We start from the raw sequence: 14382 nt of genomic DNA, 5'->3' as shown, positions 1-14382 counted from the left end.
AAACTCGAGTCAGGGAGGAGCGTGCAACTTCCCGAACACTTTTTTTTTTTTTTTTTTTTGGCAGGACAGGCTGGATATGTGGACGCAACAGTCACAGACATCTGTTCAGAGGGGGGGTCCGCTGGGAAACCCCCTCCGACCAAACCTGCTGGAATTTCACGTATGAGAGTTTCTCATGCAGCAACAGGGCACTGCATGTGTGGTTTGGGGATTGGGAGTTTTACAAAATAATTACTTTTAAAAGGTGATCTAACATACTTCACATATTGAAGGATATGAACAATGAGGCTGTGTAGGGCCTTTAATCTATTTCAATGTAAAATGCAAAGGAATACAATAGCGTTTGAGCTTCTGATCCTAACCTTTAATTTAGCCATACCCAACTAGCCCCATGTAAAGATGAGGTTAGGTCATCACTGCGTTTCTGACGACACCTGCTGGTCATTAGTTTCTCACTTCGTTTGAGACCTGCTGCGAGGGGGGTCAAGCACGCCAGTAGAGCAGGAGACGGCATGAATTTACCAGGCTACAGGCACAATATTCCAAAAATAATCCAACCTGCCACGGGATATCCTGCCGCGAACACGTCTATATGTGGGACCATTGTTTTGTCCACAAGACAAATGACCCCTGGATGTGGGTCCATCCGCTTGTTTTATTTTTCCTCTCTCTCTAAAGTGTAGCCGAGCCTGTAATCCTCAATTCTCGAGATCGTTTGTTCCGTAAAACTGGGAATGGAACCACCATAAGTGTTGCACTGGGTGTTGCAAAAGGATTTCAGTTCATTTGTAGAGAAAAAAAATAAACATTTCAGGATATGAAACAAAAGATGTTAATACTTTAGTTCAAGAAGTATTTCTTAATTAAAAACTCTAGCTATAATTTGTTATGTAACTTATCATACTTTTTCATTGTTCTTTGTATCATAATTTTTTTTTTTTTTTTTTAATGTTGTGTAGTAATAATGGCCGTGTTGCAGTTAGTGAATGTTAAACTACTTATATGACCCACAAGCTCCCATAGTAGATCAAATTTACCAAACAACGCCACCCTGAGTTATAGTGCCAGGGACACTTTTAAAAAGGCCTCGCAAATTTGTGATTGAGTGGACCAGGAGACATAAATATGAAAAATTGCAATATTTATTTATATAGGTCAAGTGCAAAAGAAATACATTTGGATAGGTTTTGTTCTATTTGAAATATACCATAGGCCTCACTCACACATACAATCCAACATCTGTACAATAGTTAGAACACATTTTCCAAAGCAGCAGCCCCCCAAATGTTCCAAGTCTGTGCTGTATGTCAGTCCTGAGCCGCGCTGCCGCTGTGTCAGCCTGACCCACATGACCTTGGAGGTCGGGGAAACGGTGCAGCGCCTCCTGGGTTTGTCCCTGTTTCAGAGCGTGGTGTCCTGCACTGGTCAACTCCACCTCCTCCTCTTCCTCCCTCGGCTCCATAACAGTCTTTCACCATCTCCTCGTTTGTCCCTTTTGGTTTCCTGTAGCTCCACTTGTGACGCCTCCTCTGTGCTGCAGGTGTGGGGGCTCTTGGTGCCTCTTCAGTGTCTCAGAAGAAGAATTTTGTAGGTCTCAAATGGCTGATTAGCTGCTGTTTGTTTACCTTTAAAAAGCTATTTCTTCAGGACCATTTTGGACTTTCAAAATAAACAAACCCACCAAACCTCCACAAAACCACAGCAAAGACGTAGAAAAGTATCCAGAAAAACAATGTGGCCACAAATGCAGCTCGCAGAAAAAGGCAAAAAACTCAGCTGCACCAGGAGAGAGGGAGGTTGCTTCCTGTTTTCACGTCACCATGACAAACAACAACTACAACAACGTTTCCCATTTCTGTTCAAATGGCAATTGCTGAGGTGTTTTGGAAAAAAGTTTAGCATTACTTATTCAACAATGATTTGGGGGAAAGTACAGAATTTTACATAAAACAAATTCACCTCTTATTTGGGACATGGCATGTGCACCTAAGGTGGGTCCCGGTGTCAAATCAATAGATCTACTACTAAACTAGATTTACCTGTGAAGCCAGTTTATTTTATCAGGACTTTTACCAGATGCCTGAATAATAAAAAATAAAAAAGGTTCATGTGCACACTGTAATGTTGGGTGATCTTCTCAAAAGTAATGCAATTTGTTGTTTTACCCTCAAAACACGCATTAGGGTGTAGCAATAGCTCAGCATTTTCCACCCCAGAAATCTTTATAGAGCCTCCATTTTATGTTGGTTGGCCAAAGAGCTGAGACTAAGGGCTTCCTTGTAGCCACCCAAGATCAATTTCCCCCCACACGATGGTACCAACATGAAATTATCAAAGAACCAATCAATATCCCACTGTGTTGATGGTGTGGAAAGTTCAATGAACCTGTTGACCTCCTTGTTGCCGGGTGCCCATAATTGGCTTGGGCTGGTTATTTCCACACCAGAGCAGCAGCATACGCGCAGTGGAACATCTGTAAAGATCACTCCATTGACGTGAAGGAAAAATGGTGTATGAGCACAAGCCTAAGACTGTTGCTGAAAATTAACACATCTCTGTTCTGGGAACTTGCCAATCTACACAGACCGGAAGATTGCAGCAAATAGGCCTGACACATGTGCTGAAGAATGAGAAAGATAAAACGTGGCTCCTCATTGACATGGCTGTGTGTCTTGACATCAACAGCCTCTGTTGAAATCGAGATAGAGAGAACGCGGAGACTTAAAACATCCACTGTCCCGGGGATTTTGGGAGCCCTTGGAAGCACAAAAAAGGGAAATGAACAAATAAACATTGTAGAACAAACACCGAACGAAATCCATGAACCATGAACATACATCCTCAGGAGGGCTCTGTCTATGAAATGAACTCTCCCAATATCCTTAGGTCCACAAAGAAGACTTGGATGAGATAAGAAGATAAGATAAGATAAGATAAACCTTTATTGATCTCACAAAGGAGAAATTCACTTGTTACAGTCGGCGTTCAAGAAGAAGAGTTAATAAAGTGCAGCTGATACAGAGAGATTATTGCACATGTTACTTTACTTTACTGGAAGACTAAGAAGACTGGAATAGGCCAACTAGATTAGCTAAATAATAAAAATAAATACAATGTGAAAATAGCAGGAATCAGAATTAAGTTCTGATATATTTTACAGCAATTCATTCATATAATCATCACATTTTCTCCCAAGGGTCATTATCTGTAAATCCAACATTTTATTGGCTTATTCACTTGTCAACAGTGATTTGACATTTTCTAAATTGATGAGCAGGAAGATAAAGCGTATACTGCAACCAAACGGACCTAGCCTAGCTGTATGGCTACATTGTTGCTTGTGGCTTTAGCAACAGAGAGTAGCCAAAATATTTACTCAAGTAATAGTAGCGCTACTTTGAAATAATTTTACTCACATAGAAGTAAAAATTTGTTTCCCAAATAAATACTCAAGTACAAGTAAAAAAAAATACTTGGAGAAAAAGTTACTTGAGTACTGAGTGACTGTTTGAGTGTAAAAGTCTGATTGATTTTTCAGTTAAATGAGAAAGAAAACTTGTAATAATGTGAAAATCCTAATATTCCCAAAGAAAATACCATAATAATGTATAAAAAAAAAAAAGAATTATAAACGAAACACAAACTACTTACTAAAAAAAATGACTCAAGTATCTTTTTTTTTACTCAAGTAAGAGCAAACATACTTTATTACAACATTACTTAAGTAAAATGTATCTAATGATAAAACTACTCTAATAAGTACTATTTCTTCAAAAAGTTACTCAAGTACTTGTAACTGAGTACTACCCACCTCTGGCTAGTCACGCAGCCCAGTGGAAGTAGCGCAGCCGACTCATTGATTACCTAATTAGCTGCAGCTGGCTCGTGCTGAGCGCAAACACATGGGTCACACTCCCCTGCTTCATTTCTCTACATATTTTTGGGACAAATAACAAAATAAAGCATGACAACAGTGGAATATTGTTCATTTCCTCCTTGCTGACAGGTTTTCTCCACTTGTGAATAGTGACCCTGAGATCTACATCACCCAAAGAAGAGGTAGTTAGCTTGAGCATCTGTTTGCATTAGCACATTTAGCTACAGGCTACCTTGGCACAGCATTTGCATGTTTTCATCTTGTTAGCTGCATTTCCCAGTATATTGATCGAAAACAGAAGTGTCTGTATGCTTTTAATCGATTTATTTTCTATTGCTAAAGCCAAGTTACAGAAGTAGTGTTACAAAAGGCTGCTCTAGCATAAATATTGTTTTGGCAATAGTGTACCTTGAAGCAGTTGGTGGTATTTTAGAAGTAAGTCAACTTGTACCACTTTTATTTTTCTATATTTGAAACATATTCATTTTTTTTGTGTAGTTCATTTTAGCAGTTGTTAATGAAACCTGAAAATGATTGCAGGTAACCCATACAGCTTACTGCTCACATTAAGTACATATTTTTGGAATTTTTTCCCACCCACCACGGTTAGTATTTGAATCTTGCTTGTAGAAACTTTACATCATTTCTTCATTTATGTCTAGGAATGATAGCGGCAATTTTCAACTCGACAAATGCCACTCATTTTGTGTATGGAGTTTCGGCAAATGCTGTTGCAGTGCTGTTGTATGGGAGCAACTATGTTCCAGTGAAAAGGATAGAAATGGGAGATGGTAAAAGTTTAGCCTACTTTGCTTTTCATATTTACAAATGTTATTTTGTGTTATATTTTAAGCATAATCTGGTTGCGTTTTTAGGCATGTTTTTCCACTGGGTGTCCTGCTCTGCAATGTGGCTCGTCTCACTGGTTGGAGATTTGATGCTTCAGTCTCCAAAATTTTACCCACTAGCTATGCTTGGAGGAGCCCTCTGGGCTACAGGTAAGCAGAGATGGACACATTTACTTGGGTTATGGATGTAGTAGAGGTTTTGTTGTACTTGTATTTGTGTTGAGAGAACGTACTTTCACTCACGACGAGTGAAAGCGAAATATAATACTTTATACACTACATTTCTATAAAAGCTCCAAAGTACTAGCATAAAGTAAACTTAGCCATGTGTTTTATTTTTAAAGCTTTATTATACACACCCCTGAGCAGCAGGTGGTGGTAGGGCTGGGTACTTTTTTTTTTTTTTTTTACCCAATACTGGTACTTTAACTTGGCACTTGGTTTACAAAACCTATACCCAAGTGATACATTTTTTTTATCTAGATATTGAAATACAAAAGATATTTGTCATAGAACCATCACACAGAATGTTTATTCCATGAAAAGTGATTTCTTTTAAATGTATGTCACTTACTTGAACATACATTTTGAAGTATGTTCAAGTACTTGAACATGTCCTTGAAATGTTCAAGTAGTTGAGTACTACCCACCTCTGGCTAGTCCACCCTGGACCCGCTGCAGTGTGCAGGTCTTACTTCGGAGTAGAGGACGCTGTCATCTACCTGCTGCAGAGGGCGCTCACCTACCTGGAGCGCTGTGAGGGTCATGTTCTTCAACTTCTCCAGTGCTTTCAACACCATCCAACCGACACCAGGGGAAGCTGGAGGACGCGGGAGTGGATGGACCGACCACAGTATGTGTGGCTGTGCAGCTGTGAGTCTGAGGTGGTAGTCTGCAGCACCGGGGCCCCTCAGGGCACCGTCCTCTCGCCATTCCTCTTCACCATCTAAGCGTTGGACTTCGCATACAACATGGACAGCTGTAATCTGCAGAAGTTCTCTGATGACTCCGCCATCTTGGGTTATGTGTCTTAGGGGAACGACTTGGAGCACCGGTCGGTTACTTTGTGGACTGGTGTGAACACAACCACCTGTGCTTGAACACCAGTAAGATGAAGGAGATAGTGATCGACACACCGCTGAACATCCGGGGAACGACATCGAGGACAGTTTCAAGTGCCTGGACAGTTCCCACAACACTAACTCCACACTGCTGTCAGACTGTACAACAAGACTGAAAAGTAATGTGCAATAACTCCTGTGCAAAACTACATGCAATAATCTCAGTATCACTTTATCAACCACGTGCTCGCTGACTGTAAAATTGTTGACTAATATTTTTGGTCTTTCTATATTCTTTATTCTGTTTACAATTTCCTTTTTTATTTTTTATATGTGTATATGAAATATTTATCATTTTCCCTTTAAAGCTATCTGTTGTATATAATAAGATTCCTCCAGTTACTATAACTTGATTGCACATTTCCTGTCCATTTCAGATTCATTTTGCACCCCCTGAGTGTGAAAATGAATTGAACCTTGAACCTTTCTTGCTGTGAGGGAAGGGGGCAAACTGCTTAACTACTTTAATATACGCCTTTGCGATTTGGACATTTGTGACCACTTTAAATTGCTATTTATATTTAACCGACATAATGGTGCAACTCCATTCGGGGCTTTGGGGCAATTATTATTCTGTAATTAAAGGGATATTTCAGGATATTTTACATAGGGCCTCATTTCCTAGTTATCCAGAGTGTTGCTGATTTCTGGAGATATTTTTTTTTGTTATTCAAGCAGTTCTTGTATTTGAAGAGTTTCGTTGCGCTAGGCAAATGCAAGGCTAGCACATTTCTACGATATCAGCTAGCCTGCATTAAAAACAGTCTGACTCCACAGTGCACCTGAGGCAAATCACTTATAACACCAGACTAACCATATAAATGTCTGTATTGTGTATGTAAATATTATTATCTACAGAAACATATCATTAGTTTGGCATTGTAAGTGATTTGCCTCAAGACTGTTTTTAATGCAGTGTAGCTGATACCATAGAAATGCACAAGCCTAGCGCCAGCAACTATGTCAAAAATCCTGAAATATCCCTTTAACAATCTCGTTCTGAAATGTTTTAATGAACAAACATTGTCACTGTCAGTGTGCTCGAGTTTCACAAATTAGAGATTAGAACTATGAAAATGACTTGTCTAGCGTGAAATTAAAATTCAAGTTAGATTGAACATAGAAGTGTTTTTATTCTCAACAGCATTGCATTTCTTCCATACCATTCATGAGTTAACTCTCCCTCCTCAGGAAATGTAGTGGCAGTCCCAATTTTGAAAGCAATTGGTTTTGGCCTTGGGGTCGTTATTTGGGCCTGCTCCAGTTTATTGATGGGCTGGGCCACTTCAAGGTGCGTGGACTTGCTCCACATTTCAGTAATAGTGTGGAAATGTGTAGCTATTTTTTGTTTTTCCCTGCAGGTTTGAGTGGTTTGGAGTCGCTGCTCCACATGGGTCACGGCCAGTGCTAAACCACTGCGGGGCTGCATTGTGTCTGCTCAGGTGAACTTTGACATTTTACATGTAGTCTCTGACCCACACAAATTAAATGAAAGAATAGGAAACGCAATTATAATGTGCCTGTATGGATTTGTCATCCTAGTTTGCTGATCTTGTTCTTCGTGAAAACGAATTCACAACTACACCCTCCTCCAGAATGCACACCCCTGCTATTTGACAGAGTGAGTTTGTCTTTACGGCTGCATAATTCAAATTGTCCTCTTCGCAATGTTAGCTGTTGCAATATCCATGTCGCAAGAAGCTGTAATATAGCGCAAAATTGCTGAGGCCTTGGTCTGACTAAAATATAAGCATTCCATGCTAACAGACACACAGTATCTGGCAAGTTTGATTTTAAACACGATCTTACTCAAAATCTTATTCAGCCTCATTTCAGTCCTAATATAGCTTTTGCACATTTTGTCATGTTTACAACCGTAAACATAAAGACTTTATTTTGATTTTTTTACTGAACGTTCACACACCAGTAACAAACAGCTGTGAAGTGAAAGCAAAATGATACATGATTCTGTTATTTTTCGAAAAATAGAAAAGTTCAAGGTGTATGAATACTTTCGAGAGGCACTGTATATTTATAACCACTCATCCTTGCATTCATTTCTTAAAGGTTTTCCATCACGGTGGAAATGAGACAGTCCTGGATGAATGGGCTATGCACGCAATGACACTTGACTCCAGAGTGAATTCTCAAGGAGCACTGCGCTTCCTGTCTCGTATTCTCTCTGAGATTGTAAATGTAAATAAATGGCTCGAGATTACATGGCAGGCATTTACAGGGGAAAGATGGTCACTAATCCAAAAATGTGAACATCTCCATATTTTGCCCATCAACATGAAGCAAAAAGTGTTTTTTATGTGTTTGAAAGATCGCCTCCACTTGAGTTAAGCGGGGACTTGGCCATCCTGAAATGTTCCACCCATGGGTCAGAAAACCCTAAAACGGTGCGGTTTTCAGTCAAAAGTCTATTTTGAGCAGGTAATTGGGGCAGCTTTTTTCCTAGTTTAAGTCTCTAAAGCTGATAAAAAGCGGATTAGTGTGAACAGTCTACATGCAAACTGCAGTATCAGGTTATTCCGGAAATCCCACCCATAATTCATGCAAGGGCTCATGTGGCACAGAAATGAAATGGACTTGGGTGAATAGTGAGAGAGGAAGGACCGCAGACTTTTACTCAGATGTCATGTGTCATGTGCATAGAGCCTTTTGATGTTCAGGGTTTGTAGTAGGTTTTCTCTGCTGATAGAACCATCTGCATGGTGGTCATGCATGTTCACCCATGGAGGTGGTCAAACAAGCAGTGCCGCAATGCACCTATTTAAATTGTGATTGAATATTGTGTATGTGTACAGAGAACAAATTCTGGCAGCTATGGACCGACCTCCCCAGAGTTCTGGATGGACTCAATCGGACCGAAGTCCAGGCGATTTATGTGAGTAATCCTCATTAGCGAGCTGAAGGCCTGACCACCAAGCCCTGTACATAAACATTGATTATTGCCCACAGGCTGTTAACTGCGCCTACAGCTATTACTGCTACTATTGAGTGTTTTATTAAAAATGTGGTTCAATAATATAAGTTTTTAATGAATTATTTAGTGTAAACACAGTGAAGTGACTGTTGGCAGTTGCTTCATTTAACCCTAGTTCCTGTTGTCAGAGGCTGCCTCCTTGCAGTGGTGTCAGGCCTGTTATATGGATCTTCATTTGTCCCCATCCTGTACATTAAGAGCCATTCATCATGCCATGACAGCATGTTCCATGGAGCCAGTGTTTACGGTGAGAGCTGTGTTCAATACTTGACCTTTGCCTCCCTCTGAGTAGACAAACTGCTCATAAAGAGGCTTGGGATAAAACGTATATATTTAGATTTTCTATTGTAGTGTTGAATATGTGCATGACGTTGTTCCTGTCACCATTTTAGACCTCGATTATGTTTACGCTCAGTGCTCTGGGATCTTCCTGACAAGTACGGTTTACTTTGGCATCTACTGCGCGGCCAGGAACAACAGACCAAGAGTCTATTCTCGGGCCATTCTACCAGGTGATATTTGTATTTATGTATATTGTTTCCAACACAGAGGGGAAGTAATGAACCAAATCAATCCCAAAAAAAAAAATACTACAGTGAAAATGCAAGAGTAGAGAGTAAATGTTTGAACAGATGTCTCATTTAAGTATTAAGTATTATTATTTTAATGTATTGGGGCAGACAAAACAAACATGACACTTACAAAGAATATGCCGCAAAAGATTGATCATTAGAAAATGATTTTAGTTTTTGATTGTTGGATCAAAATAATTGATCCAACAGTCAATTATTTTGATGTCACATGAACCTTCAGATTTATTCCCCCAAAAATAAACGTTTTACTGTTACATGGCCAATTTACCTAAATGCACTGATAAAATCATATTACGAGCTGTCGGGTGTGTGACACTGGTTACTAGTGTATTTAAAGCTGTGTGCCTGATTTTTCCTGTTAAAACGGTGACATTGTTTGTTTTGGCCCAAACTTGTTTCTAGCTCTCCCAATCCCTCCTGTACATCCAAATGGTTAAAAAATGCATGATATGCACGTTTCACACCCGTGTACAGCTTTAAGCGGTGGCAAAGTGAAGCACAGGGGTCCACCCCAAAAATAAATAATTTAGATTCTACTTTTATCATCCATCGCTTAATAAAACTTTAGGTAAAGACAATGCAACAAGGTCTGCGTTTTGCTGTGTTTACAACATACTCTGCGGTGGCAAAAATAAATTTACACCAAAAAAAATTAGGTACCGCAGCTTTAATTATAGCTATAAATGTTTCAAGTAATAAACCAGTTTTCTTTAAGGCGGGCGCAATCCCTTGTTTCCCCTCTCAGCTTCGCCCCTGCTGCAGTTCATGATCCTCGACCTGACTGCACTGTGCAGAGAGAAAACACTGACCACCATGACCAGAGCTGCTCTGCCCATGTGCTGAGAGAGCGAGGGGGAACCAATGTTTAGTTTGTCAGCGGCAGCCACATTAACGGTACAGGATGAAGACTGCAGCTATTATGTAAATTAGACACGTGGATTAGCTTGTGTAACATACAGAAACAAACGATTGTGTTTTCTGACAAATGGCAGAGAATTTGCCTGTGCAGCTGATGGTCTGGTGGTCTAGTGGTTACGGCTGCTGTGCATATGGCGGAACAGATTGCGGGTTTAAATCCTGGTGACACAATTTGCGGAACGCCTCTTTTCCAGAGGTGGGAGTAAGTCACTAAATGCAAGTCTCGAGTCAAGTCCAAGTCGTGAAGGTCCAAGTCTCAAGTAAGTCCAAGTCAATCGGTCATGGGCTCAAGTCAAGTCATAGCTTTTGTCAAGTCAAGTCTTGCTTTAGCCGGCAAGTCACCTCAAGTCACAAACGCCAGCGTGTCTACTTTTCTTGTGTTTAATCTTGAAAATAATAAGTGCTTTCTCAAGATACCGTAATTTTGAAAATTTAGGCTAAAATCAAACTTTTAAAAATTCATGGATTTGGATTTAAAGTCTAATTAATATTTAAACGCCACAACATTCAAAATATATATATTATAAATAAACAGTCTATGTACAAAATTGCTGGGACAGCATTTTAAGGAAGGGGGCCCGGGGGGGGCGACTTAAAAAAATATGAAATATAGTATTTTAAATATGAGCTGCTTTTCCCTGCAGTCTGAAAGATAAATATAAAATAATATTTGTATTTTTGTTAGTTTCTGGCAGTTTTCCTGTCAGTGGTTCCCCTGTAATGCCCCAGCCCCTGTATACTCGGATTCGCCCCTGCTCAAAGTAGATTCCGCGTAGCCTTCAGTCCCGCTGTCACTGGGCTGTGTGCGGATGCGTAAACTAGCCTCTAAATGCTGTAAACTTTGTGTGAACGCCTTAAAACAGGGGTCCTCAAACTACGGCCCGCGGGCCAAATCCGGCCCGCGAGGTGATTTAATCCGGCCCCCCACTTGTAGAGCACAAATCCCTGAGTATGTCAAAAAAAAAAGTAAGTTTCTAGCCCATTCCTGTGCAGAGTTGGGATATTTTAACTAAATAACCAGTTTACTCATTCCAGCCACTAGGGGGCAATTTGAATAAATAAAAAGTATTTCCACAGGTGTCCAGCAGAGGGCACTTACATAAGAGATCAGAATAACACATTATAGCCACGTGGTAAATGAAGCTTACCACCAGTGTGGAGAGAATGAATAATGACTACAGTACTTTGAGAAACTTGTGACACAGGCTTGTAAAGCACAATGCAAGTGTAAGAAGTTATTACTTTGGTCACATTACATAATGATGTTTTATTTGAAAATAAAAATAAATGGAAATTAAAAGAAAGTGTGAAGACTTGATTTCTATTTTTGCAAACCACTACAGTGAAACAAATATGAGCCTGAATCAAGTGTTGATCTTGTGGATTTAGTCGTGGGGACGACTGTGCAGGCGAGTAATCTCTACTTCACAAAAAGCCATTTTGGTCTGAGTCACACAATTCTATATTATAGCCAACCCGGTCCGGCCCCCCATCACAGTCAGGAACAATAATGTGGCCCCCAGAGAAAAAAGTCTGAGGACCCCTGCCTTAAAACATCGAAAAGCCCCAAGATTTCTGTTGATTAATCAGCTCTACGCATCGTCGTTCTCGAGGCGCCCGTCTGCGCTGTAGGTCCAGTCCATTGTTTCAAACATTTTCCTGTCTGTAAATCTCCACCTCTTCACTCTGTTTAGAAGACTTTTAATGCACGTATTTCGACCTCGTATTTCCTCCTGCCTTTACGCGCTGTATTGATTAGAAGCGCTGTGTCGGGAAACCGAACACGCGTGTGGCTAATTACCATAATGTAAACAAAGATGCGCCGCTTTTACGCAATGAATCCTGATCTTTCGACAGTTTCACTCAAATAATAACTATAAAGTCACAGCAAGTCATTGAGTCATTGGCCTCAAGTCCAAGTTAAGTCTCGAGTCACAAACCGCAAGTCCCAAGTCAAGTCAAGTCTTTTGCAGCTTTGGTCAAGTAAGTCTCAAGTCCCGAAAATTGCGACTCGAGTCTGACTCGAGTCAAGTCATGTGACTCGAGTCTCCCACCTCTGCTCTTTTCCCTCTTCACCCTCTTTTATCTAGAGCTGTCCTGTCAAATGAAACCTACAAGCCAAAAAACCCTGAAACCAAATACCAGCAGAGGGCGCACCTGTTTCTCATCGAGTGACCCGGGCAACAGTGCACAAAGGAAACTTTGGAAATGGTTAGCTACTGCCAAACATAATCATCTGCGCAAGAAGTGTCTGCCCACAATCAGAATGGATTTCTCTGTGTATCAGTGTGGGCTGGCGTTTAGAGTGCGGAAGAGGGGGACAAACTGAATATGCAGGATTACTGAAAACTCTGTGAGAGAAACAGATCATCACTTGGTATGATGTCCAGAAGGATGTAACATCACAGCGCCAATGTCAAGTTTGCATTTTACAGGCCCTGTAATGAAAATAGTTGTTGCAGTTAGAGGACGCCACCAAGCTGGTCCTGTCATTTGTTGACGACTAGACAGGTGTCCACAGTTCCAGGAAGTGTCCCGTCTCTGAAATACAGCCTTCAACCATAACAAAGACTAATGCGCTTGTGCTCTCCAGGTCTATTGTCTGGGCTGATGTGGACATTGGCCACATACAGCTGGTTCCTGGCTAATAACTACCTGAGTGCCGTAAATACGTTCCCCATTGTCAGTGCAGTAAGTACATCATGTCCTGACAACTAAATGGGAAATTGATTTATTGTCGCTCTGCTAAGACTGGACATGTTTCATCAACAAATAAGTACATGTAGTGACAGTAAAATTATTTATTTTAGAACTTTGTAAAAAATCATGCATGATTTCGATTCAAATTATATTTGCAATGTTGCTATTTTGGGAGTTTGGGGGAAAAACTGATGCTGTTTGGCATTGATTTAGAACTGTTCTTTCAGGGCTATGGCCTGGTCGCTGCTCTCTGGGGGTTGCTGGTGTTCAGAGAGTTTAAGGTAAGACATACAGATGGTCAGGCTGATGTTTAAGCAAAAGAAAATCACATACATTTTTTAGTATTTAATTTTCCTGATATTTAAGTTGAATTATTTGAGAAAGTGACTCAATTTATGTTTTTTGTTTTTTTTTACCTTTAGGACTTTGCCAACTGCCTCGCCTTCTGTTTAGGCTCATCTCTTTTAATCACAGGAGCTTTGCTGACTATTTTCTAAAACCTATCATCTCATTAAACATTTCTTCTCACAGCTGTTAAATTATTTGACTTGCATACTATAATATAGCCAGCCACATGTGTCAATAAATATTAAGAATACTTATTTTGAGAAAAAGGAACCCCTCTTAATCCGAATCCAGGCACGTTTGCTCGGATAGTCCGGTTTGTTTGAGGTTTTGTGAAGTGCAAACGGACTCTGATCCGGGCCAAAGAAGCGAACCCTGGTCCGTCTGAAAATATGGTTCTTGGTCTGGTTCAGACGAAGACAATCACTGCGTTCATTATGAAATGTTGTGGGCTCTTTTTAAAATGAAAACGCATGTACAGACCCTCTATAATTGGAGCTAACAGAGTTTGTTTTTACTCAAGCATAGCCCTTGACTCGTAGAAACCTTAAGCAGCAACAGAGGCCGGTGAGCGAAGCCCTGATTAGATCCGTTTTGGTACCTTGCTCTGCGTTTGTTTCCCTCGGACAGTCAGTAGTTTTCCACTTCTCTGCCCTGAGCACGTTGCCTGTAGCCTACACAGTTGTTTCATGTGAAGAAAAAAAATCTCTGTGGTCCATTAGTTCGGGTTTAGTCCAGGTTTAGTCATGGTTGGACGGAAAAGGAAGTAGAGTGATCGACCAGAGAAGCGTGTTTTTGATACAGTGCTCTCGCAGGCCTGCAGATGATTTCTGCATTTACTGTGTTGGTTCGATTAACGAGATGTGAACGTGAACCGCAGCAGTTGGAAAGCTGAAAGAATGTTGCCGTTTTGGTCCCAATTCAACTCAGTTGTGAATGCAACCTTCAACTTTTGATATTTTCTGTATTTTCATGTTTCTTTGCATGGTTT

General features: G+C 40.4%; 1 protein-coding gene across 1 annotated transcript; it reads left to right on the top strand.

The window, feature by feature from the left end:
* Positions 1-4541: 4541 nt before the first annotated feature.
* tmem144b (transmembrane protein 144b) lies at positions 4542-13543 on the top strand (the record flags this gene model as incomplete). The annotated part of the gene is made up of 11 exons (XM_079557179.1): positions 4542-4668; positions 4753-4875; positions 7038-7137; positions 7208-7288; positions 7389-7467; positions 8657-8736; positions 8964-9082; positions 9228-9347; positions 12940-13037; positions 13274-13327; positions 13469-13543. 11 exons carry the CDS (start codon positions 4542-4544, stop codon positions 13541-13543), a joined length of 1056 nt encoding a protein of 351 aa, XP_079413305.1.
* Between the last annotated feature and the right edge of the window lie 839 nt (positions 13544-14382).

This window comes from Gobius niger (assembly GCF_951799975.1).
Source record: "Gobius niger genome assembly, chromosome: 5".
In the NCBI taxonomy this organism is placed as follows: domain Eukaryota; kingdom Metazoa; phylum Chordata; class Actinopteri; order Gobiiformes; family Gobiidae; genus Gobius; species Gobius niger.
The sequence above is the reverse complement of the archived record's forward strand: the minus strand, read 5'-3'. Positions and strand labels throughout refer to the sequence as shown.